The sequence below is a fragment of the Aspergillus pseudoviridinutans genome (assembly GCF_018340605.1).
Source record: "Aspergillus pseudoviridinutans IFM 55266 DNA, scaffold_7, whole genome shotgun sequence".
Classification (NCBI taxonomy): Eukaryota; Fungi; Ascomycota; class Eurotiomycetes; order Eurotiales; family Aspergillaceae; genus Aspergillus; species Aspergillus pseudoviridinutans.
The window spans coordinates 193,552-219,286 of record NW_025091287.1 but is presented as its reverse complement, the minus strand read 5'-3'; the positions used below and the strand labels follow the sequence as shown (position 1 = coordinate 219,286).

The 25,735-nt window shown below is 55.5% G+C and overlaps 8 protein-coding genes across 8 annotated transcripts; 4 read left to right on the top strand and 4 right to left on the bottom strand.

The window, feature by feature from the left end:
* Window positions 1-119: 119 nt before the first annotated feature.
* On the top strand, window positions 120-1,865 carry Asppvi_009373 (uncharacterized protein; the record flags this gene model as incomplete). Its single annotated transcript, XM_043305230.1, has 1 exon — window positions 120-1,865. One exon carries the CDS (start codon window positions 120-122, stop codon window positions 1,863-1,865), a length of 1,746 nt encoding a protein of 581 aa, XP_043161165.1.
* Window positions 1,866-1,999: 134 nt separating this feature from the next.
* Window positions 2,000-3,685, bottom strand: Asppvi_009372 (MFS transporter; the record flags this gene model as incomplete). Its single annotated transcript, XM_043305229.1, has 1 exon — window positions 2,000-3,685. The coding sequence occupies one exon, from the start codon at window positions 3,683-3,685 to the stop codon at window positions 2,000-2,002; it is 1,686 nt and encodes a 561-aa protein (XP_043161164.1).
* A 978-nt stretch (window positions 3,686-4,663) lies between these two features.
* Window positions 4,664-5,733, top strand: Asppvi_009371 (aromatic alcohol reductase; the record flags this gene model as incomplete). Its single annotated transcript, XM_043305228.1, has 2 exons — window positions 4,664-4,732; window positions 4,789-5,733. 2 exons carry the CDS (start codon window positions 4,664-4,666, stop codon window positions 5,731-5,733), a joined length of 1,014 nt encoding a protein of 337 aa, XP_043161163.1.
* Window positions 5,734-9,201: 3,468 nt separating this feature from the next.
* Window positions 9,202-10,905, top strand: Asppvi_009370 (uncharacterized protein; the record flags this gene model as incomplete). The annotated part of the gene is made up of 4 exons (XM_043305227.1): window positions 9,202-9,497; window positions 9,555-10,104; window positions 10,162-10,653; window positions 10,708-10,905. 4 exons carry the CDS (start codon window positions 9,202-9,204, stop codon window positions 10,903-10,905), a joined length of 1,536 nt encoding a protein of 511 aa, XP_043161162.1.
* A 1,023-nt stretch (window positions 10,906-11,928) lies between these two features.
* Window positions 11,929-19,975, bottom strand: Asppvi_009369 (type I iterative polyketide synthase; the record flags this gene model as incomplete). Its single annotated transcript, XM_043305226.1, has 3 exons — window positions 11,929-19,514; window positions 19,574-19,718; window positions 19,778-19,975. The coding sequence occupies 3 exons, from the start codon at window positions 19,973-19,975 to the stop codon at window positions 11,929-11,931; spliced, it is 7,929 nt and encodes a 2,642-aa protein (XP_043161161.1).
* Window positions 19,976-21,077: 1,102 nt separating this feature from the next.
* Asppvi_009368 (zinc-binding alcohol dehydrogenase family protein) lies at window positions 21,078-22,392 on the bottom strand (the record flags this gene model as incomplete). Its single annotated transcript, XM_043305225.1, has 2 exons — window positions 21,078-21,723; window positions 21,782-22,392. The coding sequence occupies 2 exons, from the start codon at window positions 22,390-22,392 to the stop codon at window positions 21,078-21,080; spliced, it is 1,257 nt and encodes a 418-aa protein (XP_043161160.1).
* A 244-nt stretch (window positions 22,393-22,636) lies between these two features.
* Asppvi_009367 (nuclear transport factor 2 family protein) lies at window positions 22,637-23,131 on the top strand (the record flags this gene model as incomplete). The annotated part of the gene is made up of 1 exon (XM_043305224.1): window positions 22,637-23,131. The coding sequence occupies one exon, from the start codon at window positions 22,637-22,639 to the stop codon at window positions 23,129-23,131; it is 495 nt and encodes a 164-aa protein (XP_043161159.1).
* Window positions 23,132-24,172: 1,041 nt separating this feature from the next.
* Asppvi_009366 (FAD-dependent oxidoreductase) lies at window positions 24,173-25,558 on the bottom strand (the record flags this gene model as incomplete). The annotated part of the gene is made up of 2 exons (XM_043305223.1): window positions 24,173-24,784; window positions 24,836-25,558. 2 exons carry the CDS (start codon window positions 25,556-25,558, stop codon window positions 24,173-24,175), a joined length of 1,335 nt encoding a protein of 444 aa, XP_043161158.1.
* Between the last annotated feature and the right edge of the window lie 177 nt (window positions 25,559-25,735).

Genomic DNA, 25,735 nt, shown 5'->3' with positions numbered 1-25,735 from the left:
CGGGTGTGCGGCTGTGCCCAACAGCGCATCAACATCTGTCAGATGCAGGGAAGCCGATCAAAGTAACCCCGACCGTCTTGTGCTAAGCCTCCGAGATTATGACCTAGCACCTGATCGTCATGTCGACGACAGTCAGCAAGCGCAAGCGGGCAAAGAAGGCGTGCATCCCGTGCCATCAGCGCAAACGAAAATGTGACGCGGAGTATCCCTGTGGCACGTGCATCACCTACGAATATAACTGCAGATACGCCGACGACGACACGACTAGCACTGCGGGTGGAGGCGGGCACGCTCCACCCCTAGCCAAGCGCGTCATTCTTGACGGGGGGAGTGGTTTGGCCAGCGGGGTCACCACTAAATCGCGCAACCCAGACAGCCAACCTCATGTAGCGAGAGCTCCCCAGTCCGCTGACAGCCCGTCGACAGAGAGCCCTACCGTCGGGGGCGGCATCTTCGACGAGCAGAAGTCCAGATACACCGGAGCATCGGCGGCCATGGCCTTCCCGCACATCCTGGGCGTGGCTCTCGGCTCCGACAGCCCTCCCAAGGTCAACTCGTTCGCCTACACCTTTGGGATCCGCCCCGAGGAGGCCTCCAACGTTTATGGCTTCCTCGGGAAAATCATCTCGGAGGACGACCTCGCCTTCTACTCGAATGTGTTCTTCTCTGCAATGGGCCCTATCGGCGACTACATGGACCCGAGAATCTACGCCCAGCGATGTCGGGATTATTATCATGGCTCCGGCAGCACCACGGTCGCCTTTGGCGCCGTAGCCGCCGGCGTCGCTGCCTTTGGGTCGTTCCTCTCCCCAACCAGATACCCACGGGAGTCCGACCTGGTGCAGTACGCTAAAGCGATTCTCGATGATCCAGCGTCCATGCGTGTGCTGAGCATCGACCACATTATCGCGTGGGGCATGCGGTTATTTTATCTACGGTCCACAACCCGCCCCAGTAATGCCTGGGTTGCGTCGTGCACTCTCATGCACCTCTGCGAAGTGGTCGGGCTGCACGAGGAAGAGAACATCAAACGGATGGCGTCTGTCGCCGGCGCCGCTGTTGTTGGACATGATGCGGACCGGCTGAGGCGAATTTTCTGGATCTCGTGGGCCGGCCATCAAATGCTGTCGTATGAGTACGATCGTTCGGCTGTAAGATTTTCCTCCGTGACTTGTGAGGCGATCATCCCGATACAAGGGTCCGTTGCCGACCAGTTCGTGCAAATAATCCAAATGATCCCGTCGCCCAACTCGCCGTTCCAGCTCGAATGTCAGCCTGCAACGCCGAGGGAGGAGCTATTTGAGCGTCTCAAGGCATTGAGTAAACTCCATCCCACCCATCCGTTCCTCGTGGCGACCAAGGCGGACCTTATGTTTTGCTTCTATCGACGCATTTATCAGCTCAAGACGGGCATAACGGACGAGATAGTCCAACTCGTCATTGATTGCGGTAACGACGCAGTGGAGGCGGCTGAGCAGCTGGCCAACGACGGTCGTCTGCTTTGGAACGTCATAGGCAGCGTCTTCCAGTATGCCTGTGTCTTGCTGGCCATCGACACGCCGGCCGCCTCTGCTCACATCCCTGCTGCCTTCAAGGGGTTGGAGAATCTGGTCAGGGCTGCGGACACAGGACTGACCCGTCAGGCATTGTCAATAGCGCGGCATTTGCTCAGCCTCAATATAGCAAAGAAGCGAAAGGAGCTGATCCAGCTGGAAGCCGTCGAGGCGGGCTACGAACCCTTCCAGGCGCAGCCGGAACCCGAGGTCCACGCCGCTTTGCCGGACCTTGCCTGGGGAAGCGTGGACTGGGACCAGTTGCTCATCGAGCCATATCTATCGTTTCTCGGTCCCGACATCCAGTTGTAGTAGCGCGGCGGGGGCGTCGTACAATGATTGAATCCACTTAGCGGCTATTCAACTCATCACATCATGGCGTGGCAAACTTCAATGTCTAATGAAATTCAGTATTTTATTTAGGTAAAACTTGCCATTGAAGATATCTAAACAAGCTCCTCCTGCGTTTCGCTCTTTTCCTGCGCCACCTTGTCTGGCGTCTTGGAGTGATGCCGCTCCAGAAAACAGAAAACCAGAGCCACCGCTACTCCCAAGCCGGAGAGACCGACACCCATGTAAAGTGCGCCCCGGTATCCTTGTAGAATATTCTTCCCTCCATCATTGACCTGTCCCTCGACCGTGCCGGCGAGCCCGAGCCCAATGGAGATCGAGTAATTGACAAAGGTGTTGACCAGCGACGCGGCGAGACCCTGATGCTCCCGCGGCATAGCCCGGCTCAGGATGATGGTGCCGGCAGGGAAGGACATGTCCATACCCCACGGGAGGACGATGATACCCACGAAAGTCTGCGCCCAGTAGGTCTGCTGCACTGGTACCGTCGCAAAGATGATTCCTCCGATGAGGAAGAAGGTCATGGAGATGAGCATCACGGTTGACGTGCGGAAGTGACTTAGGACCAGACCGGTGGTCACAGCAGCAAACAGCCCACTTATGGCGACAGGAGTGAACTGGGCGGACGTGAGCAGCGGGGTCTGGCCCCGCAGGACCTCGAGGAGATTCAAGGTATAGAAGACGTAGATCCCGAAGCTGGACCATCCCGCGCTGATGCAGGCGAGAGTGAAGAGGGCATCTAATTGCAGGACGCCGAAGGGGATCAGGGGGTGGCTGCTCACCCTCTTCTCGACGAGGACGAAGACGACAAAGATGAGGATTCCCACAATCAAGATGCTGTAGGTGTAAGGTGTGGGCCAGCCGACCGCGGCGCCTTGGTTCCAGGCGAAGTTGAAGAGAACCAGGGCGGCCACGCCGGTGATGGAGCCGAAGATATCGACCCGCTGCCAGATACTGGGACTTTCCGGCTCTGTTCTGCTTGGCGCCGGGGTTGCGGGAATGACAAAGACGGCCAAGACGGCCAGCAGAAGGCACGCAAAACACAGGACCCAATAGGACCAAGGCCACCAGGCCCTCTGGGAAAGCAGGCTGGAGAAAACGGCGCCGATTACGAAGCCGCCGGGGGCAGTGGCACCAAACAAACTGAAGATCATGTTCTGGCGAAGCCCCGGGTCGTAGCAGCGACTGAGGATTGCGATGGCGTTGGGCAGCAAGAAAGCCGGGCCGATGCCCTGCATGGTGCGGCAGAAAATGAAGAAGCTGGAGCTGCTGTAGACGGCGACGCCGGCGAGGGCGGACCACAAGCCGAACCAGGCGTAGCCGCCAACGAAGAAGACCTTGTGGCCGAAGACATCGCCAAGGCGGCCTGCGATCAGGATGAAGGTGCCGACGGTGAGAGAGTATCCAGCGGAGAACCAGCTCAGCTGGCCAGGCTGGTTGTCGATGCCGAACGACTGACCAATGATGTGTTGGGGCACGATGCTGAGGGCAAGACCGGCTTGAGTGAGGAGCTGGGAGGAGCAGATGATAGCGACGAACAGGACTTCGCCGGCGATAGACTGGGGGCGTTCGACTTTGGAGTCAAAGGGTTGGGGCTGATGGCCTTCGTTGTCGCTGTCGGGGGCCTGTTTGGATACACCGTTTTCATAGTCCTCATTCGAGCTTTCGGGGGACGTTGACATGTTGTCTTTCTTTCCTTGGAAAGATATCTTTTCATTCGAACCTTCGGGGGATGTCTGCCCCAAGGTTGAATCATCAGAGGGGCCCTCTCCAAGCGACATGTTGTCTTTTTTTCCTTGTAAAGATATTTTTCTGGTTAACAAGGCGAACTGAGGCTTAGGGGACGAGGTAGCCCAGCTAGTAAGACGACTCGTAGTATGTATGAGCTTTGGTCAGCCCGTATGATGACAGCGTTGTCGACTTTGGTGCTTGGATCTATGCGTCGACGAGCTGCCACAGAGTATATCTAAATTTGTGCTGCTTAAGGTTCGAGGCTGAGCTTTTGCAGGAGTCATAAGGCTCTTCTTTCTCTGCATCATGATTTCTAAGCTGATCATCTTGACGCCCCGGAGATATGCGCGAAGGTCTGTTAGTCGGACTCGGGAGGTGAATAACACTCAGTTTGCTGTCTCAACGCCGCTTCAATATTGGTGCGGTGCGGTGCGGTGCGGCTACTGCGGAGTTAAGTCCGGCCGACCGCTGTCGGGTAGTGCCATTGTTAGTCACTGGGCCCCTTTGTGCGGCTGCTGCGGCCGAGAGCTCTCGTATGTCTGTCCTTTGCGTTTTCGCACTATTACAGGGATTTCATTCCCTCGGCGGTAATGCTCGTCGCAGTTGCGGCGGCTATTGTGGAGCAGTCATAGTGCGGCTGCGACGGCGACGTTGACGCACAAGTTGCCTGACTCATAGTTGATTGACGGGCGCCAGCATGGCTGGGCGGATCAAGTTTGAAGATCTGGCCAAATCAATCCCGATACACCGGCCGGAGAATAGCTGTTCGGAGTTGCCCAATTCGACCAGGTCAGATTAGGCTGCGATGGGGAGAAATAGCACAGGAGTATGGCTGTGTAGCGATCTCGAGACTAGGGGCTAAAATGTATAAATGGACAGACATTTTCTGCTCCAAGGAGGAATAGTCAGACACCCAACAAGCTCAAACGGCAACAATAGCCACCATACCTCAGCCACCACTCTTGAACACGATCACAACAATTAATATACATTAATCATTAATTCAATATCCCATTCAAAGAGCCAAAATGCCCGCTTACGCCAAGAGCCAGCCAGCTGGCTTCAAAAACGCCATTGAGAGAGTCGCCATTGTCGGCGTAAGCAAACCCATCAGCCACCTCATGCATACCACAACGCTAACAAATACACTTAGGCTGGAGGCACTGTTGGATCCAACATCGTCGCCGCTCTCCTGAAAACCGGAAAACACACAGTTACGGCCCTCACCCGCAAAGATAGCAGCAACAAGCTCCCCGAGGGCGTCGTAGTCGCCCCAGTCGACTACAATGACGAGGCCACCATTGTTGCCGCCCTCGAGGGCCAGCAATTTCTGATCATCACCATGGCCCCTACTGCTCCCCGGGACACCCAAAGCAAGCTCGTCCAGGCGGCCGCTAAGGCTGGTGTTCCCTACATCATGCCCAACGGGTACGCTGGCGACATTGACAACATTCAGCTCGGCCAGGACACGCTGCTGGGGCCTGCGGCCAAGGCCGGCAGGGACGAGATCGAGAGGCTCGGCATGCAGTGGATCACGGTGTGCTGTGGGTTTTGGTACGATTACAGCTTGGCCGGCGGTGAGGCGCGCTTTGGGTTCGACTTTGACAAGCGTTCCCTGACCATTTACGACGATGGCAATACCAAGAACACTACTTCGACGCTAGCGCAGGTTGGTCGTGCTGTGGCCAAGGTCCTGAGCCTGAACGAGCTGCCCGAGGACGAAAACGATACCAGCCTTACTCTGTCGACGTTCCTGAACAAGGGCGTATACATCAAGAGCTTTGTCGTCAGCCAAAACGACATTTTTGAGAGCGTCAAGCGCGTCACTGGTACCACCGACGCTGACTGGACGATCACTCACGAGGACACCAAGAAGCGATACGAAGATGGCCTGGCGCTAGTGAAGAGTGGTAACATGGCTGGGTTCGGTAAGCTGCTGTACGCGAGGGCGTTTTACCCGGATGATCCCAGTGAATTCTCGGCCAAGGCACAAAATGAGCTGCTTGGTTTGCCGGAGGAGACCCTGGATGAAGCTACCCAGGTTGGTATCGATCTGGTCAAGGAACTGCAGCGTCGTCCTGAGCGTATGGCGTCATAGAAAACAGCATGTACCGAGCTTAAATTTAATTAGAACTGCGGTTGTATGGTTACTTTTTGACACAAACAGAAATGCGATGATGATGATGATGATGAATGCCTGATGTAGCTTGCTCTGATAGGTGCCTATATCCCTCGAGCTTGTTGTTCCTGATTGGATACGTTTTACCACCAATACGGGGTGACTCGCTAACCTGTTACCATTCTCGGATAGGAAATCGGTCCAGCCCAATCGCTCCAAAGGAGGCGCAACGCCCTGCATCCAATCAGGACCGGTTCAATCAGTTACGTCTATCTAGTGGACCGGCCCGGCAGATCAGTAGGGCAATGAATCTCCGAGCATTGAGCGCTCTGATGGGCTTTGGGGTGGCTTGGCCGCCAACGATTTAGTCTAAAATTAGAGGAGGACCCCAGAATTACCTGATCGTCGCGACGCAGCTCGGGATGAGTGTAAACCTTGTGCGCAAAATGCTTCCAAAGATAGTGAGGTGGTCATTTCCCTGGCACCTTCATTGCAGATAGGAGTGCTATTGCATATATTCTCTGTGACCACTGGATTTCGTAGTTCGTACCCATATAGTTTCTCATTTTCCCAACCTGTGGGTGAGATTTTAGTACGTTGTTCAGTGTCAGCCGTTTTGCCCCAATAGACGATCGGAGATTAGGGCTGGCAAGGATCGTGATCCTTTTTTCTATGTCGGCCACTGGATATGGTTAAAACAATACCGATAGGGGCCATTTTTTGAAGATTAAGTGGGGTTGCTCATTGCCACGCTGTTGTCACAGTAACACAAGCTCATTACATAATATTGCCAGTCATGATAGCGCGGAGAAGGTCCCCTTGGTGGTTCTAAGATGATATGCACGTGCCATTCATGAACTCTTCAACCAATAACAGTATAGTACCAACAGCAGCGTGTTGGGAAATGTAAGACGGGCAACTTGTAGCGGGCTAGCGGACTATCTGTCAGAAAACGTGCTCAATCATCCCTGTCGTCTGTATCGTGAAGGAATCCTCCTCGGCGGTACAGACCGACCCCTGACAAGGCAGTATTCGACATCCATGGAAGGTGTTGGATGGCATTGAGTCCGTTGGTTCATTGCCGTAATCTAGATTCGCACCTGGTCAGACGAGGATCTTACCTTCTAAAAATTCGGCAATCTCCGCCCTTCCTCCATTCACAGAATAGATGTCATGGCCACAAGCCACCACCGTAGAATCGTTTGGTCCCTGAAGTTGCTGGAGTGGCTTTGGCCCTCTATGTCGTGCAACATCAACGGCTACTCCGTGCAACCGCAACGCTGCCCATTTCAGCCCACGCGATGTTCCATTCGGTCGGGAACCACCTAGTGTACACGTGCAGGCGACAGGATCTCCGCTTCGAGGGCGCAGCGTGGGCGGTGGAGCGTATGGAGTACACGTCCGAGTCAGCGACGACCAGATACCACGTACTATATCGGACGGCAACGGTGGGAGCTTGAGCCGGCTTAGCTTTTGGCCCTTCCGATTTAGCACCATCGGTCGCGCTCTCTCTGGGCCCATGTGCGTAGTAGTATATAGCCTTCTCGCTCCCTCTCTCCGTCCAATAAATGACCTTTTATCACTTTTGGCCCCCTTCACCCTGGTCTAGTCGTTGAAGGTGAGGCATTTTCGCTATTGATCCGGGACCAACCACCGCGCTCCGCCCTATCTCGGTTTCCACTAGGACGCCTAAAGTACCTAGACCTGCCAGGGGTGGTATACTTCGAGCGAGCACCTTGCGAGGGCTCTGCGCTGATACGCTTGCGCCACTCAGGGCCTGAGAAAGGCTAATCTCGGGGACTTCGCTTTTTATTTCCTATCTGACTAAACTCACCTGCTCGTCTAACTCCGTTGGTAAACGCTCTTTCAGCTGTATAGCTGCCCATACATTGAGCGTTTCAGGAGTGTGGGAATAGTCAGCCTCATCTCACCGCAATCACCCCCTCACCCGTTTTTTACCTGGACTCTATGGCTCATGGTACCGACACGAGGAGCTGAAAATTTCATTATCCCAGCATCGACACTTGAAGCCTTGGTATACAAACAGACATACTGATGCAGTAAGTTGATGGGTTATGTAACAACCAAATGAAAGTAGATGTTCCGGCAATAGAGTTTTAGCCGGGGCTGAGTCTCTGGCCAACATGGCCCTCTCTTCCCCCTTGTACTTTGCAAGTAATCCGATGTGGGGGCATAACCAACAGTCATTTCTGCATCAGTTGCTGCAAATTTTCTGATAAAGCTTGTATGGTTATGCAGACTTCTTCAGTGTAGTCAGCAACGACAAGGCGCTCAGTCGGGTGCAAATGAGAACGAGGAGGGATCCAGATCCTTGCTCTAATTGGCAGCCATGATTCGCCGGCTTACAGGACACTAACAACTTTAGTCGGATGCTGCCTACAACCAACCTGAGTCTGACGCCCTCAATGGCGTGACGCATGTCATCGCAATACGAAGTCGGAAGCGCTGCTGGCAAGAACGGAAACTGCGGCAAAGAAATCATCGGAGCTAGGAACTCGAGACCGTGATAAATTCCAAGCTTCCTGTTCTCTATTCAACTGCAGGACGAGTCGATCGCTTACGCTCAGGGATTTTCTTAGCCTCTCCGGTTGCTTTTCTCCGACAACAACGCTATTTTAGCCTCACGCCGATCGTCTGCTTTGCGTACGTCTGATTGTGCCTGGAGTATATAGGAAGATCCTGATGCTGACAAACATATAGTTTGTTCAGGAGGTGTATGATAGATGCTCCGGAGCTGCTGTTTGACGTGATTTATTTCAATTGCCACGGCCGTTTCTACTTTTCTGCCCTCACAAAGAGAAGACTATCTTGTCCATTCGGACTCTACTTCTATCGACATAATTGCAAGGACAGCTATACTTCAAGGGCTTACAAAAGGATACGCTCAACGTCGGACGCTCTCTCCTTGATATCATTCAAATTCCTCGCTCGGCGTATCAACGTTCTGCAACAAAAAGACGACTACCATAGTCTACTCGGTCGATTACAGAGCATAGTCTGCTCTGAGCAGCTATGGCGGGGCAACCACAGCGACAACAACCGGGACTCGCCGTAGGTGGTCATCTTCGCCCATTCCAAGACTCTTGGCGCTGACACCGTGATGACAAGTGCGAAGAATGTCGACGAAAAAGGATCCGCTGCGACAGGGCAAAACCCCAATGTATGGCGTGTGCCACTTCCGGGGTCACTTGCGTAGTGCGAGACAGCTGCCCGCCTAGGGGGCCAAGGAAGGGATATCTCAAGACGCTACAGAAAAGAATTGGTAAGGGCTGCTTGCAATCATTCTCCGCCTGTCCACCCTGGCTCTTAGGCTGATGAAGTTGTGCTGCGCCAGAGGAGCTCCAGACTCAGCTAGAAAAACAACAAGGGGCATCGAGTACTCCTGCTGAGACACGAGCCTGCTCGCCCTCCCAAGAGGGGGACAACATGGACAACGAATGTCCGAGCGGTGGGAGCAGTGGGAGCAGTACAGACAATAATGAAATTCAGCATACCCTCAGCACAACGCCCGAAACACCGGGTAATATCCCGCTATGGCCGGCACCGATGGAATTCCAATATCCCCTGATCCACGTGGAGCCCTGGGGGTGTTTCGACAATTCGAACACAGGCTCGCCCTTTCCCTCACTTCMCTCATTTCCCTCACTGGACAATCTTCAGGAGCTGGTCCAGATTACAATGGAACCCGATCTCCTGATCACTCCCATGATGCACAACGACCTGTAAGTCTTGACGCTGGAGGCTGATTTACGGACCAGCTATGCTAATACTTCTGATAGAGACCAGCTTTACTTCGATCGGGCTTACGCATTTGCGCCAATATTGCAAAAGCACCGCTACCGTTCTTGGTCTAAACAACCAAACAAGAGCAGGCAGAAAACTTGCCTACAGCATGCGATGTGGACCTTGGCCTCATCACTCTCCAGCCAGTTCCAAGTCGAGGGCCGGAAATTATACACGAAGACAAGACAACTTCTGCATGCGCTCGAGTCAGAGGAACCTTGTCACCAAATATCCCTCGAGCAGGCCCAGGCGTGGATCTTGCTTGCGATCTATGAACTAACATGCCAAGATTTCCACCGAGGCATGATGTCTGCCGGGAGGGCCTTTCGCTTGATCCAGATGATGAGGTTGTACGAACTGGATGTACCCCAAACACCTCCCACCATGCAGCTGGAACAGTATCAAGGGCAACTCACTCTTCAAGGGTCCGTCCAAGACGACTGGATCGATATTGAAACGAAAAGGCGGACCTTCTGGCTTGCATATACAGTCGACCGCTTCACGAGTATGGTTGATGGGCTGCACATGTTCTTCGATGAACGGCTGGTGAGTTGGCCTAAAGCAATCTTTCGTGCGAAGGACAATATATTTACTTACTGCCAGATCCGTACCCGCCTCCCGGCTCCCGAGGCGAACTTCGCAAGTAGTCGGCCCACGGACATGGGTTTTCTCGCGGATATGATTCCGGTCGTCGACCTCGAGTGGCCCCACAATAACCTGTCGCCCTTTACAGAGAGCATCATCGGAGCTACCATCTGTGGACGGGTCCTAGAACATAAACAGAAACCTCCGAGCAGACCCTGTCAAGAGTTCTGCCGTCGACATCGGTCCCTTAATGCACTGCTGGCGCAACGCATCAGGATGCTGCGAATATATGCGTCATTGGAGTACCCGGATCCCATCATCGCCTTTGTTGCTCTGGCGGCACATATAGCCGTGCTGATGCTCTACGACCTTATCGAATCCAGGCCCCTCGGTACCGATGCACAAGGAACGCAGCTCACTCAAGCTCTCTATACGGAGCAAAAGCAGCAGTCACTGGATGCCGTGGCCGATATGGCTCTCCTGGTCTCCGTACTTGGCCAGCACTTTCAGGTAAAGTTCCCCCTTTCTTATAGGGTAAAAGTCGAATTGCTAACCATCTAGCAGATGCACCCCTTAACACCGATCCTGCTCCTCCTAGGCGCCCGATTCTCCCAATCCCACCCCGGGCTAAACGACGCCTACCTCAAGCTCATGCCCAGCATCGTAACGACTTTGCAAGCCTCGACCGGCCTCAACAAGCTTGCACAAAACTTCCTGCAACTCTTAGAACCCCAGAGCGACAACTGGTCTTCCCTCCCCTAGATTTGGGGTCGCATCTAGATATATATTTCCATGACGACATATGAAAGAGGCGTTACTTTACGTGGTGTTGGCATATGCCCCTGCGGGCAATTTGTGGAGTTTTGGATATGGGAACTGTACTTGATGTTCAACATATTCGTTCATATATATATATTTATAGACAGAACAAACCCGGAATATAGAAGACTCACACTGTGCCAGAGGCTCATTCCATAGGTTCCCCGTCGGAGTTGGTTCTATGCCCTTCGTTGTCAATTGTCGGTTAAAGCTTGCTAAGGTTCGCATTCGTACTCTTGACGAAACCGTCGCTTAACTTGACTCTATTCTAATCGTGCACAGCCCAAGATCGAAAAGCTTTGATGAAAGAATGTCTTGTAGGCGAAGAAGCCATAAAGCAATTACCTCGACACCAAGTAATCTCCCAAGGAGTGGCCTGGAATCAACATTGTTTTCAACATTGTTTCCAGCCCTCTCACCTACCCCTGGTGCAGGCACCACAACCCTCTCCATCACCTCCCGCGCTCCACCGCACCTTCGGGAGCCTCTCTTCCCCGGCCTCCTCTTTGATAGTCCGCCCGCTTCTGGTCCAGGTTGAGCTGATTTTCCCTTCTTCTGTGAGGAACCAGGCACCGACGACTGGCCCCTTTTACTCTCTGTCTGCAAATAAAGGTACCTGGCAAGCTACTTAGGCAAAGGAGGGCTCCGGTGCGGACAGTCCAGTCCCAAGACAACGCTCCAAGTCAGTCTTCGGACAAAGCCAACATTAGCATATTGCCTCATACCAGAGAGGTTTGGAATGTAGTGCAACTATTTGGAAAAGAGGCTTGTATTGCTGCATAAAGTGTTCAAACGGTCTATATACTGTAGTAGTGTAGTCTATACAAATCAAAACACAACGATAAAATCCACGAAAAGCATCTGTTAAACCCAGTGTCAATCTGATAGAACAAAGAAAACAAAATATCTCAACCCAGCATGAAGTCAAGTCCATCCCCGTACCCAACCACAACCACACTCCTCTCTCTAAGCACTCTGCAAATGCCGGCTCTTCTCGGCCACCAACCCCGCCAGCGCAGCAAGGCTCGCTGTCTGCAAAATATTAAAGATGGAAATGTCCGCCGCGGCCTGCAAGACGAGCATATTCCTCAACTCCACCGCAATCAGCGAGTCGACGCCATAGTGCGCCGGGGGCTTGCTGAGGTCGATCTCCGCGACGGGCGTCATGAAAATATCCGCCAGCTTAGCTGCAATAGCGGCGCCGATGAGCTTCGCTCCTTCCTGGCGGTCGCTCGCGTCAGCAAGCTGCGAGGCGAGCGAGGCGCCGGTGCTCTCGCCATCGGCTTGTCGCGCTGAGGCTTTGGTGCGCGGGCGCAGAGGTGCAAAGCGCGCGTCGCGGCCCAGCTGCGAGCGGCCGTTGGCGTCCCACTGCGGGCCCGCGGCGGAGTTGAGGCCGACGATGACCTGGGAGCGGGCGCCGAGCGGGTGCAGGACGGCGGCCTTGAGCGCGCGGAGCACGATGTCCTCGTCGAGCATGGCGAAGTCGCCGTCCTTGCGCAGGCGGTCGGCAACTTTGGCCGAGGTCGAGACGTAGCCTATGTCGGAGATGGGACCGAGGTCGATCGCCACGCCGGGCAGGCCTCGAGATTGGCGCCAGCGAGCCACGGCGTCTTCGTAGGAGCCGCCGGCGGCGTAGTTGGCTTGGGATGCGATGCCGACCACGCCGGAGACGGACGATAGCATGACGAAGAAGTCGAGTGAGTCTGGTTGCGAGAACTCGGTGTGCAGGTTCCAGGTGCCGTACAGCTTGGGTCGTAGGCCGTCGCGCCACTCGTTGAGAGTCATACGCTCGAAGATAGCGTCGCGCAGTAACATGGCGCCCTGGATGATGCCGCGCACTGGCGGGAAGCCGTCGTCTTCGCAGGCCCTGAGAGCCATGGTCAGTGAGCTGGCGAGGGCAACGTCGCAGCTGACGGGCTTCACTCGACACCCCATCTCCCGCAGTTCGCGGACGAATAGCGCGCCGTCAGTGTTCTTGTTCTTGTCTAGATCGAGATCGCCGGCGCTACGAGAAAGTAGAATCAGGTGCTTCGCACCGTGAGCTACCAGCCAGTGCGCGACTGAACGTCCGATACCGCCCACACCACCCACGATGAGGTATGACGCATCAGGCCGCAGTCGGGCTGGAGCAGTGACCCCCTTCGGCCGAGGGACCACGTGGACCTGTTCGTCTGGTCCAGCCGAGAGCACAACCTTACCCGTCTGTGCACCTGTCTGCACGAAGCGGAAAGCCGCCTGGGCATCCTGCATGGGGTAAACAGCGACGGGGTGAACCGGCTTCACCGCCTGTTGTTCGATTAGGCGGACGATCTCATCAAGCGCGCGGTGGACATCGCGTCCGCGGCGGTGCAGGAGGGTCGGGACATCCAATGAGATAAACGAGATGCCGCGAGAGAAGGACTCTAGCGCCACCAGGCTGTTGCTCTCGATGTCCGCCTTGCCGATTTCGATCAGGTAGCCAAGAGGCGCGATTGCGCTCAGGCTGGCCTGTAGTAGCGGGCCTGACAGCGAGTTGAGCACCACGTCGACGCCGCGTCCCTTCGTGGCGGCCAGAACCGCTGGGGCAAAAGACGCGTCGCGGCTGGTGAAGATGCGCTCGGCAGGGATGCCGTACTCGCGCTGGAGAAGGTCTCGTTTCTCCTGCGACCCGGCCGTAGCGTAGATCTCAGTTACGCCGAGGTGCTTCGCCAGCATGATGGCGGCCTGACCAATGGCCCCAGCCGCGGCGTGGATGAGCACCGACTGCCCAGCCGTCAGGCGCGCAGTATCGACGAGGCCGGCGTACGCAACACTAAAAGCCAGGGGAAGCGACGCGGCATTCACAAATTCCATGTCGCTCGGTATCTGGATGACGCCTTGCCACGGAACACGGGCACGGCTGGCAAAAGATGCACCAGTCAAAAGCGCCATGACACGGTCGCCGACATTGTAGCCCTTTGCCTGAGCCTCAGCACCGACGCGCGTGATGATACCTGCGCATTCGAGACCCATGGAACGATCCTTGAGTTGGCCCATAGCGGCCATGACGTCGCGCGAGCAAACTCCGTAGGCCCGAGGGGTAATCTCGACGAGCTCAGGTGTCAACGCCTCCTGGCTTTCCTTATCGTCAATGAAAGCTAATGTGTCCAAGTGTCCCGGGATGCCCACTTCCAGCCGCAGTGGCCGGTCCTCCTTGAATAGGGGCTCCAAGGGAATGCTGGCAATAGCATCGATACTTCCCTTCTCGTCCTTGGCTGCTGGTAGTACCTCACTCCAGCTCGGCACAAGCGGGCCAGTGACCATGTCATTGTATTGCTCGTCTTTGTAGTACCGGGGAACATGCAGGACACCGTCACGCTCGGCGTACTCGAACTCGGCCGGACCAGCCTCGGTGTCGGCACGGCCGAATCCCTCCTCGAGTACCTGCACGATAGCCGAGACGACCACCTCTCCGCCCGAGGACCATCTCTCGGCTGCATGTGCAGGGTCGAGGTCCAGGGAGAGGAAGCGACGGCTGATGTACTCGTTGCGCAGCACACGCAAGAAGCCCTGGTGAACGGCCCGCTCGGGTACCTCGCTGTCCACGGTACCGCCGGTCGTGACCCAGAGCAGGCCGCTGCATTGCGTGACCATGGCGCGTAGGCCTTCCATACGCACTCCGTCGAGATCGGCCAGAATGGGTTCGTCAATCTCGCCCACAAAAACACAGATCTTGCCCTTGTAGGTGTCGAAGCTGCTCTGCTCGAGCACGAGGTGCTCGGGGGCGAGAATATCGGTACCGGTCAAGGCCTGGATGCGCCGGGATAGCAGATCGACAAAGCCCGGTGGTGGAGGTGCCCTGCTGCTGGTGACGACGGCAAAGCTCTCTCCGTAATTAGCCTCGCCCAGGTTGGATGGCACCGTGGACATGATGATACTGTTGGTATGGACGATGTCGCTCTCCGAGTCAGGAATCTCAAGATCAACTCCACTGAACCCAGCGTCCCGAAGCACGGTATCCCAGGAGGATGCTGTGAGGGTTGAGCGGTCGGATTCTTCGCCTTGCCACCAGCTCGGGAGCAGGCCGAAGATGAAATCCACATCTACCTGGTCCTTTGCCGTCTCCGCAAATAGGAACGTGCCGCCTGGCTTCAGCAGGCTGCGCACATTGGCAACGGCACTGGTCACGTTCTTGGTGGCGCGTAGAACTTGGAAACTAACAACGATGTCGTAGCTTCCTGGGGTAAACTTCTGCTTGGATGGGCTCTGCTCGACGTCGAGTTGGTCGAACTCGAGCAAATCGGCCCAGTCTGCAAGTTGAGTACGGGCTTCCTCCAGGGACTCCGAGGACGGCTCGGTAACGTGCCAGGTCGCCACCAACGGCGTCTTGGGCGTGCCAAGCGTCTCCAGGATGTGACGTGTCGCCTGGGCGCCGGTACCAGTACCGATTTGGAGGACGCGAGCACCGGGGTTCTTGTGTGCAACCTTTCGCAGCAGCGAAGAGAGTTGTCTCAGTGCCGATGACCGACGCATCGCGTTGGCGTTGTACTCATTCAGCAACCCACTCACTTCTTCCACGTTGAGCTCACCACGGAGGATGGACGGGAGGAGGGGCCCGAGGCGGCAGACCAACTCCCCATCGATGCTTTGCGAGGCCACAGCGGCCATGTATTCTTGACGCTTCTCAGGCACGTCCAGCGCCGGTTCCGTGGAGGCTTTGGCGGCCAAATCACGCAGCCAAGCATAGTACTTGGCCAAGTGTGGCTGCTCCTGCAGTTGGGCTACATCCTCTGAGGTGAGCACTCGAAGCGCATCATGGGCAAAGTAGATGCACAAGCGCCGTAGGTTTCCGGCGATGTCTGCTTCGGCATCAGAGTCGGTGGGAACCAGCTGCTTCTTAATCTGTTCGAAAGCCAGCGGGTTTCGAAGCGACAGATCGGGTCCCCACACGAGCTTGCTGCACACCTCTTGCTCCCATTTGCTGGTGATGGCAGCACCGCCCTTGTTTGCCGCATCCTGTCGCGCCGTGGCTCCGCTGCCCCGTCCCAGAGACGCTAACTCAACGCCCTGGATCTTGAGCACTGTGGCATCAGTCTGGCCGTCGAAGACGGTGATGTCAGCGATCCCGCTTTGAGCGTCGTCGTGCAGCAGTGACGTGTCGCAGCGCAGCGTGTGACCGATCTCGCGGCTGATGTTGCTCGATATCCACATCGATGCGACAGACCGCGGTAGCTTGGGGTCTTCCTGCAGAGCTCCGACACTCGGCAGTACGGAATAGAACGCGACGACGACAGCGTCGAGCGTGATCGGGTGCAGCAAGGTGTTCTTTGCCGCCATCACCGGGTCTGCATCGGACGAAGCTTCGTGACGGATGGTGATGTCGCACACGGATCGCGGTTCCCGGCCATCCTGGATAATCTTGGTCGTGTTCTGGAATAGGGGGCCATGATAGACGCTGCGTGCCCTGAGGTTGGCGAACAAGTCCTGAGGATCCGGTTGGCGGGTGTAAGTAGACAACGGGCGGCGCTCTGCCGTCTCAAGGGCAGTTGCCTCCCGCTCGACCATGATCATGCCCTTGGCGTGCAGCGTCCACCGGTTATCCAGCGTGACTGACGATACCTCAAAGCGCCGCCAGCCGCGGGCGCCAATTTCCCGCTCAGGAACAGACTGAAGCGTGGTTCGAATCTCAACGCCGTCCGCGCTGTCCGGGATAACGAGGGCGAAAAGGAAGTTGACATCGCGCAGGCGGAATCCTGAGATACTCCTGCCGGACTTGTCTTCGTCGGTGGCACCATCCTTCTCCAACTGCCTAACGGCCTCAATCGCGTGGCAAATGTAGCCCGAGCCTGGGTACACAATACTGCCTTGCACCATATGATCGCGGACCCACGGGGTTTCGGTAACGCGCAAGATACGGCGCCACACGGCCGTGCTGGGGTCATTGCCAGCAACGGGCATGCCAAGGAGTTCGTGAGGTGGCTGACTGCGTTCGCGAATGGCCCGGTTGACTCTTGACTCTTGCCAGTGACGCATAGTGTGGTTCCAGGGATACGATGGCAAGTCCGTCAAGACCTGAGGGCTCTCGTCGTCATAGGCCGGCACGAGGAAGTTGATCTGGCTCATTACCAGGGATTGCCCCTCGCGGAACAGGTTGATGGCGGCCGATCGCATACTGTCGCCTGCGTGTTCGTCGCGCACGAGACAGCCCCAGTACGGGAGCTCGATGCCCTCGAACTCGGACAGGGATAAGATCTCACGGATAGGTCCTCCCAGCGCCGTATGAGGGCCGACCTCGAGCAATACGTCGACACTTCTGCCCGTCGGGTCATCTGGATCGCCCAGCACCATTTCGGTAAAGGCGTCCACGAACTCGACCGGCTGCACCAGACTACCGACCCAGTGGTCCGGACTGGCGATTTTCTCAATCTTGGTAATACGTCCACCAGTGACTGCCGACGAAAAGACTGCCTTAAGCTCTTGCTTGGCTGACTGCTTGCCATTTTGCACCACACCCCGCGCCATTTCGACTCGGAGGCGCTCCCGGTAGGCATCAGCGAAAGGATCCATGTGGTGTGAGTGGTATGCCTGTTGGACTCTGAGACGACGAGCGAACACGCCATCCTGCTTGCACAAGTCCTCAATCTCTTGAACGGCGTCAGAATCACCGGAGATGGTGACACTCTGAGGGCTGTTGACGCACGCAACAACAGCTTTGCCGTTCTCCTTGCTCAGCCGGTCGAGGTAGGACTGTACTGCATCAACACCCAAGCCCACCGCCGCCATAGCACCCTTGGCAGCCCCAGCTGGGCGCAGTGTCTCGTCTGCTACGAGTACGGCGCGGTAGTAGGCCGTCGCGATGGCCTGGCGATGCGTGAGGGCACCCACGGCGAAGGCGGCTGCGATCTCGCCCGACGAGTGGCTTGCGACCGCGGAGGGCGTGATGCCCCACGCTTCAAGCAGGCGTACCAATGCGATCTGCAGCGCCACGCACACGGGAATGCTGATTTTCGTGTCGTGAACCCTTGTCGAGTTCTTGTCGCGCTGTAGCTCCTCGAGGAGTGACCAGTCAGCCCCGAGGGCGTGCAGGTACGCCTCAGCTTCTTCAATAGACTGGCGGAAGACAGGGTACGACGTCAGGAGCTCGCGACCCATGGCATACCACTGGGCGCCCTGGCCGGTGAAAATCATGCCGATGCGTGGACTATCCGAGGCTCGGCGGCCGGGCTTGAAGCGAGGCGAGTCGAGGGCTTGGATGGCGGCGTCGAGGGTACCGTCCTTGTCAAGACGCACCTGGTGCGCCGCAACCCACTGGAAGAGCGTCCGGCGCTCACCCAGCGTGTAGCTGAGATTACGCAGCAGCTGCTCGGAGCCCGCGTGTCCAAGCGACCTGTGCTTTTCCAGATACGCCTTGAGGTCTGAAACCATTTGCCGACAGCCCCGCTCGTCGCGTGCACTGAGGATTAGCACTTTGGCGTCGTCAGTGGTATCGCTTGTGTGATAGGTGCCATTGGTATAGCCGTTGCCGTTGACATGCCCATTACCATTCACACTGTGACTGCCATTGCCATTGACGGGGTTGAGATCCAGATCTGATGTTAAGGTCCAGGGGTCGGCACTCTCTAAAATGACATGGGCATTCGCTCCGCCGTAGCCAAAGTTGTTGATCGACATGCGGCGCGGACCATCAACCAGACTGTCAGGCCACTGCTCCATCGTCCTCACCACCTTGAGACGCCACTCCTCGAGCTTGAGCTTCGGGTTGGGCGTCTCATAGTTTACCGATGGCGGAATTATCCCCTTCTCGAGGCACAAGACACCTTTGATCATGGCGGCGAGACCCGAAGCGGCCTCAGTATGGCCCACGTTGGTCTTAACGGAGCCGATGCGCATGTAGTACTCCTCATTGTCACGTCCTTCACCTCCGCCAAAGACAGCGGCGATGGCTCCCGCCTCGATTGGGTCACCGGTTGGAGTTCCCGTGCCGTGGGCCTCAAAGTATTGAGTGCCACGCGGGTCGAGGCCAGCCCGGCGGTAGCATTCCCGCATGAGCTCTACCTGGGCGGCGCCGGATGGCGTCGTGATGGTGTCAGTCTTGCCGTCCTGGTTCAGGGCCGTCTCGCGGATTACGGCCCGAATGGGGTCGTTGGCGGCCAGCGCGTCTGACAGTCGCTTGATGATGATGGTGGCCACGCCCTCTCCGCGACCGTACCCGTTGGCGCGCGAATCGAAGGCGTATGACCTGCCGTCGGGCGAGAGCATCCCCAGTGACCCGATTGCCTTGAATGTGTCTGGGTTCAGCATCACGTTGGCTCCGGTCACCACGGACATGTCGGCCTCACGATTGCGCAAGGAGTGTACCGCTTGGTGCAGGGCCACCAGCGTCGTCGAACATCCCGTTTCCAGAGTCATACTGGCGCCGCGGAAGTCGAAAAAGTGCGAGATACGGTTGGATGACATGGGGCTCCATGTTCCCACTACGTTGAAACGTGGCAGCCTATCTTCGTCTCGTATTATTCCCTCTTGGTAGTCATGAGTGAAGACGCCAGCGAAAACGGACGTCTGTGATCCCATCACCTGTGAGAGAGGTAGGCCAGCTAAATCAGAGTTAGTTGAAGTCAATGTAATCGAGAGGAAGGAAGGGGAGAACATATACCATTTTCGAGCGCCTCATAAGTAGACTCGAGCTGCAGCCGGAATTGCGGGTCGACTACCTGGGCCATCTCCGCCGAATAGTTGAAGAATGCTGCATCAAAGGCTGCTACATCATCGTCGAGAAAGTGTCCACCCTTGACATGTGACTGGGAGTGGTTGTCAGTACGTTGCTTGTATGCCAATCATGAATAAGCTTATTACACACCGTGCTGGTTCTTTCGTGGTTGGGGTGGTAGACTCCTTTTAGATTATACCGATCTTCTGGGATCTCGCTCCAGCCGGTCTCCCCTGAAGCCATGAGGTCCCAGAGCTTGTCTGGGTTGCTGGCGCCGCCAGAGAATTTGCAGCTCATGCCAATGACGGCAATGGGCTCGCTGGCCCACTCGCTGTTGTCGGTGTCCATTTTATCGAGATAATTTGGGCCTGGTCAAGTTCTATGCCTCCGTGTGATGGTGAAGAGTATGAGAATCGAATGGAGTAGATGGTAGTCAGACTCTCGATAGGGGTTGGAGGGTGTTTGTATGGGGCTATATTATGCACAAGAAKAGACCATGGACCATGAAAATGAAATTCGTCGAGTCAATACATCTGCTGGTCCCGTTCCCAAACCGTGTATATAACACTGCGTCGAGATGGCTGGTTCAGCCTTAGTTACAGCCAACTCAACGATGCGGACTGCGATATACCGGCATTGTCAGCATGATGTTCCTGAACGAAGGATCGATTTACCGGAGTAATCACGATGACCACAAGCTGCAAGCATCGCGGCTTACAAGGGGAGACATTGTGGCGGGCAATATTAAGTCCGCCCCAGAAATGTTCCCGCGGCTGATGTCAGGTCCGCTTCGGGAAATTTCTGGGAAGACTCATCGCGAATTTACTTCCGGATAGCATGGCATGACCCGCGCAGGCCATTGTTGTATACAAAATGAATTATCAGGCGAGTGGTTTGGACAGGTCCTGCAAACACCCAATGCAGCAAAGCAGGCAACAGTATAGACCTTGGCCTGACTGTTGCGGCGGCCTCAAGAGGTTCCAGAAGAAGGCGCCTTTTTCAGCCGTGATTACCGCGAAGCAGGAAAGACAGGGCAAACATATTGGTCATAGATAGCTGCATGATCTTTTGATGCCTGTTTTGATACACTCAGGAGTGCTGTCTCTGATATGATATCTCCAAAGGTAGAGCATTGCATAATGTAAATTTACTAGCATTTCCTTCCTAACTGAGATGGATGTGTAGATCAATCAGTAGAATTCCCCTCCTTTTCCCATTTTAGAACCCGTGCCGAGATGAAGGTTCGAATGTAAAGTGATGGTTACTTTCCAAGTACACGACTACATATTACAGACTTCAAGAACAGCAGCACATGGTACCAAGAGTCAAAACGGGTATATTCAAATCCTGTACGCTGGTGGACAGAATCTGATGTAGATATGCCTTTCTGCTCTTCTTCTGCTTCAGGACCAGCCGCAGTAGCTGGGCCTCTCTCAGCCCCGAGCCCCGTCTAGAGTTGCACAACGATCCTCTTGGCCGACACCCCCTTCCGAAGCACCTCCAACGCATCCTGAATCTTGTCCAGTCCCCTGCCTACAACCTCCGGCGTCGGCCTCGGCACAAACTGCCCCTCTTCCAGCGCCCTGGGCAGATACTCCTCAAAAATCGGCCTCACAGGGGTCTCCGCCCCAATAACCTCCGGAGAAATAAGGATGAACTTCACCTCGACCTCTCCGCCCTCTTCAACACTGTGTTTCCCTTCATCACGGGCGATGAACTTCTTCGTCGGCCCGGGKCCCTCGTGGCTCTTCAGCACGGCGGCCAGGTAGTCGGCCGTTCCGTCGCCGAGCGAGAGGGCCCCGACCAGCTGCCTCCCGCGCACGGCGGCGAGCAGCTCGTCCGCCACGGTCGGGGAGTTGTAGTCGACGACGTGCGCGGCGCCCAGGCTCTTGACGAGGTCGAAGTTATTGGGCGAGGAGGTGGAGACGATATGGTACCCCGCTGCAGCGGCGAGTTGCACCGCTGTGCCACCAACGGAGGACGCGCCGCCTGCAATGATGGCGACGCGGGATCCGTCGGCCGGACGCGCGGGGACGGTTGGAAGCTCGAGCCCGAGGTAGTCCTTGCCGAACAAGTCAGGCCGGCGACGATGAGGGCTAGAGGTAGGGCGCAGCCTTGCTCGAAGCTGATGCGCGGTGGCAGGGGCGTGGTAACCACTCGCGGACGACAGTGTAGAGCTGGAAGGCGCCTTCGGGGGTGTTATTGGAAGGGATGAGGCCGGCCACGGCGAGGATGCGGTCGCCGACGCGGAAGCGCGTTACGCCTTCACCTACAGCGATGACGGTGCCAGCAACGTCTTCACCACAGATGGTAGGGTAGCGGATGTGTGGGAGGATGCCGTCGCCAAGGAACTTTTTCGACCAGTCGATAGGATCGATGCCTATGGCAGCGTTGCGGATGCCGAGCTGCCCAACGCCGGGAGGGTGTAGGGCGCTGGGCCGACCTCGAGGGGGGCGGCTTTGGAGGCGGTCAGCCAGGCTGCTTGGTTCACTGGATCTTGGGCCATGGCTGTGTATCAGTCCTTTTTTTAGCCTTGACTTGAAGGGACGTGATTGTGGTTTAGCTGCGGTCCAGCGCAGTAGAAAGAGAGAACGAGAGACTAAACGAGCGGATATACTCCCTGCGTTATGCCTCTCACGGCATAGTTTATTATTCGCGTATCGGGGGATCTTCAAGCTCCGCGAGGCTGTGATTCGCTGCTGATGCTGACGCAAGGGACATTGATTGTCCGACAGCGGGACGATCAATGTGCCTTGCGTCGGCATGATTGGCTAAATGAAGCCGGCCCTGGCTCAGCCTTGCGGGATATCGATATGCGAGTGCTGATCCACGGAAATACTATGAGTTCTGGATTTCCATGGTGTGCTTAGTATGCTCCGTCTGACCAGAGGGACTGTCATATAGTAGGCGAATGTGTCCAGCTGTAGCAAGCAGCATTGACAAGACAACTCCTCCACTCCATAGACATTGAAACCCAGCTTTCCCACAGACCCACCACAGAAACAAACAATGGTTCAAAACGGCACACCCCTTCCCGCCAAGCTCGCTGGTCCGCCTCTGAGCGACCGTGACGCCATCGCCGACGCATGCTACCGCGCTTTCCTGTCCATCGACCAGTCCAGCGAGGAGCTTCTCAAGTCGGCCGTGACGCCCGACATCTACACCGACATCGCCTTCAAGGTCTGCGACGGCTATGACGAGCTCAGGAACAAGGTGTGGATCAATGTCAGCGAGCGGGTCGACACAATCCACTACCTCAGCAATGTGCGCGTGAGCATCGACACTGAGACCACCGCCCGCGTGACCTTCAACTGTCAGGCTGTGCACTGCGTCCTCGGCAAAGGCTACGAGCCGGACTCTACCAAGTTCACCACTGGCGCATTCTACAACTGCGACGCTGTCAAGGTGGACGACGTTTGGAAGTTGAAGGTGATGAAGTCCACCCATATCTGGTCCACCGGCGATCGTTCTATCATGAAGCCACCCAGTGAGGAACCCCAGTGAAGGACTGCAAGGCATGGATTATCTATGACTTGATACTGCATAAGGATATACCGATATACATCTATTGTGTCTGAAGTGCCTTATTTTGTGTATGCATCATTKAATCTTGGGTTATACTCGTGTTATTATGCTACTCATCATACTTGGTTGAATATCAGTGATCAGTTTGTTAAAGGCTTAAGGAATTTATCCACTCCCGAAAGACCCAGGTAGAATGATCAGGATATCTCGAGAAATTTATGGCTTCAGTACAATGATTCGTAGCAATAATGTTTACCATGGCAATCCAGAACACCTAGCCACCTACAATTAATGGCGAAAGCTACTAAGTTTTAAACAACGAGCAGAAATGTTGAAGCACATAAGCACAGAGAATGCAGATTCCCAACCTGACATACTTTAAAGAGTATAAAAAGGGTAGTCAATGAGTAAGCACTGTTCAGATCTCCCTGGCAAATGTTGTCCAATACTCTTCATTACGCTGCTACTATGGTGGACTATTTGTACAAACCAGCTAAGATAAATTTGTTACGATTACCTGTCACCGCACTGCTGCCACAGACACACCACCTACCTAAGGCCTATCCAGCATGCTTATAGAAAATTAATATTTTTTATGAAATATAGTTATAGTTATTTAATCTATATGTAAAATGTTGATTCAATATGTAGGTGGTTGAACAGCGGATTGGTAGGAATTATTCTTGAGCCATGGTAGTCAAAGGTCAATATGTATATATATATCAGCACCACTTTCATATCAACCCCTAATAGAGATGATTATTCCCGTATATCTCTGCAACCACTGGGTATTAAAGCACCAATATTATCAATATCAAATCTTCATATGGGATGCCATCTACTATCCATATCACATCGTCATCTTCCCTACTAGATATGCCTACTGGATGACATTCGAATTTTGATATCTCTACTATATGAGAATTGGTACGGAAAGGATCATTTCGTGATTGCATATCTGTGATGTAGTGGCTATAGGTAATACAAGCAGGTGACAGTAACCGAGATGGCGAGCGATTCTTAGTGAGAGGCCCTTGAACGCGCCAATTCGCGTAGTTCAGGCGACAACGGTGCCAAAACATCGTAGTTGACCACCGTAGACCAGTTTTTCTCCAGCGTTTGCTTCATCCGCTCCGGGTCGCGCCCTGTCGGGCCGTATCGCCAATGATACATCTGGCCCATCTGGCGGGAGTGGTGATGTATCCACCGGCCACGGTCCAACCGTACCTGACTGTAGGTCTGTAGCGCCTCGCTCAACGCGTCTCTCAGCGCCTCGCCGCCCAGCGCCTTCTGCTGCACCGACTCCAGGAGCGTGCAGATCACAAGGGCGTCCTCAACGCCGGTGCAGGCGCCGACTCCCAAATACGGAGTGCTGGCGTGCGCGGCATCACCGACGAGACAGGCGCGGCCGCGCGCATACGTCGGGGGCGGGTTTTGTTCCAGATCGAAGATTCCCCACTTGACCACCTTCTCCGGATAGAGCTTCCAAATGTCCGCGACCTGCGGAGTCCAGCCCTTGAACAGCTTCTCGATCTCGCTACGGTCGACCTGAACCGTCATCTTGTCGCGGTCAGGAAACTCCGCGGCTTCGTAAGCGAACACGGCGATGTTCAGAAGAGTTCCCGACATGACCTGCTTCGATTAGCAATCCCCGTATGGATGGGAGTAGGATATTTTACGAACCGGATACACCAGCAGGTCTGCGCCTGGCCCCAAGTGATTACAAGCGCTCTTCGCAACCTTCTGGCCCAGGGCGGCGATGCCCACGTCGATAGGGACCATGGTGCGGTAGGTAACGGTGTGACTGAAGCCCGCCCGGCTGGCCGGATGGTCGGCGCCCAACAGGACTTTCCGGGTGCACGAATGAATGCCGTCGCACCCAAGCAAGACGTCGGCCTCGGCTGTGCTGCCGTCGTCGAAGTGGAGAACGACCTTGCCACTCTGGTCGTCATCATCGTAGCTCGCGAGCTGCTTCCCGAACTTCGCCGCCCCGTCAGGCAGCATAGCCGCCATCCCCTGCAGGAATTGCGAGCGCACGCAGCCCCAGAAGCTGAGGTTGTTGGTCGGCGTACGGAAGAGCAGCGACTTGGACTCATCCTCGGCATCCTCTCGGGTCCGCGGGTGGTAGCCATTCCAGTAGGCATTGCTGGTGCTGGCGTCCGTCTTCTGGCTGATGCTGCCCAGGAGCTCGACGAGAGCAGGATCGATCATCTCCATCCACACCCGCGCTGCGCCCGTGAATGCAAATCCGGCGCTGACCTCGTGCCAGGTGGACGCCCGCTCGTAGATGACTGCGTTTATGCCCCGGCGACGCAGGCCAATCGCCGTCATCACGCCGATGATGCCACCGCCCACAACGGCCACATCAAGAGAGGGTGCAACGCCGTTGCCGTTGATGCTGCCCATGGCGAAGATGTGAACGAATTCTGTGGGTGCTTTTGTTAAAGTCGATTTGAATTTAGCTGACTCGAAATGATCAGACAGGACGATCAAGTGTGCATAAACAACTCAGAAAAGGGCGGACCAGCGACCCAATAAACACTATCAATAAAAATATGCTTGATTACCTGATACCAATATATA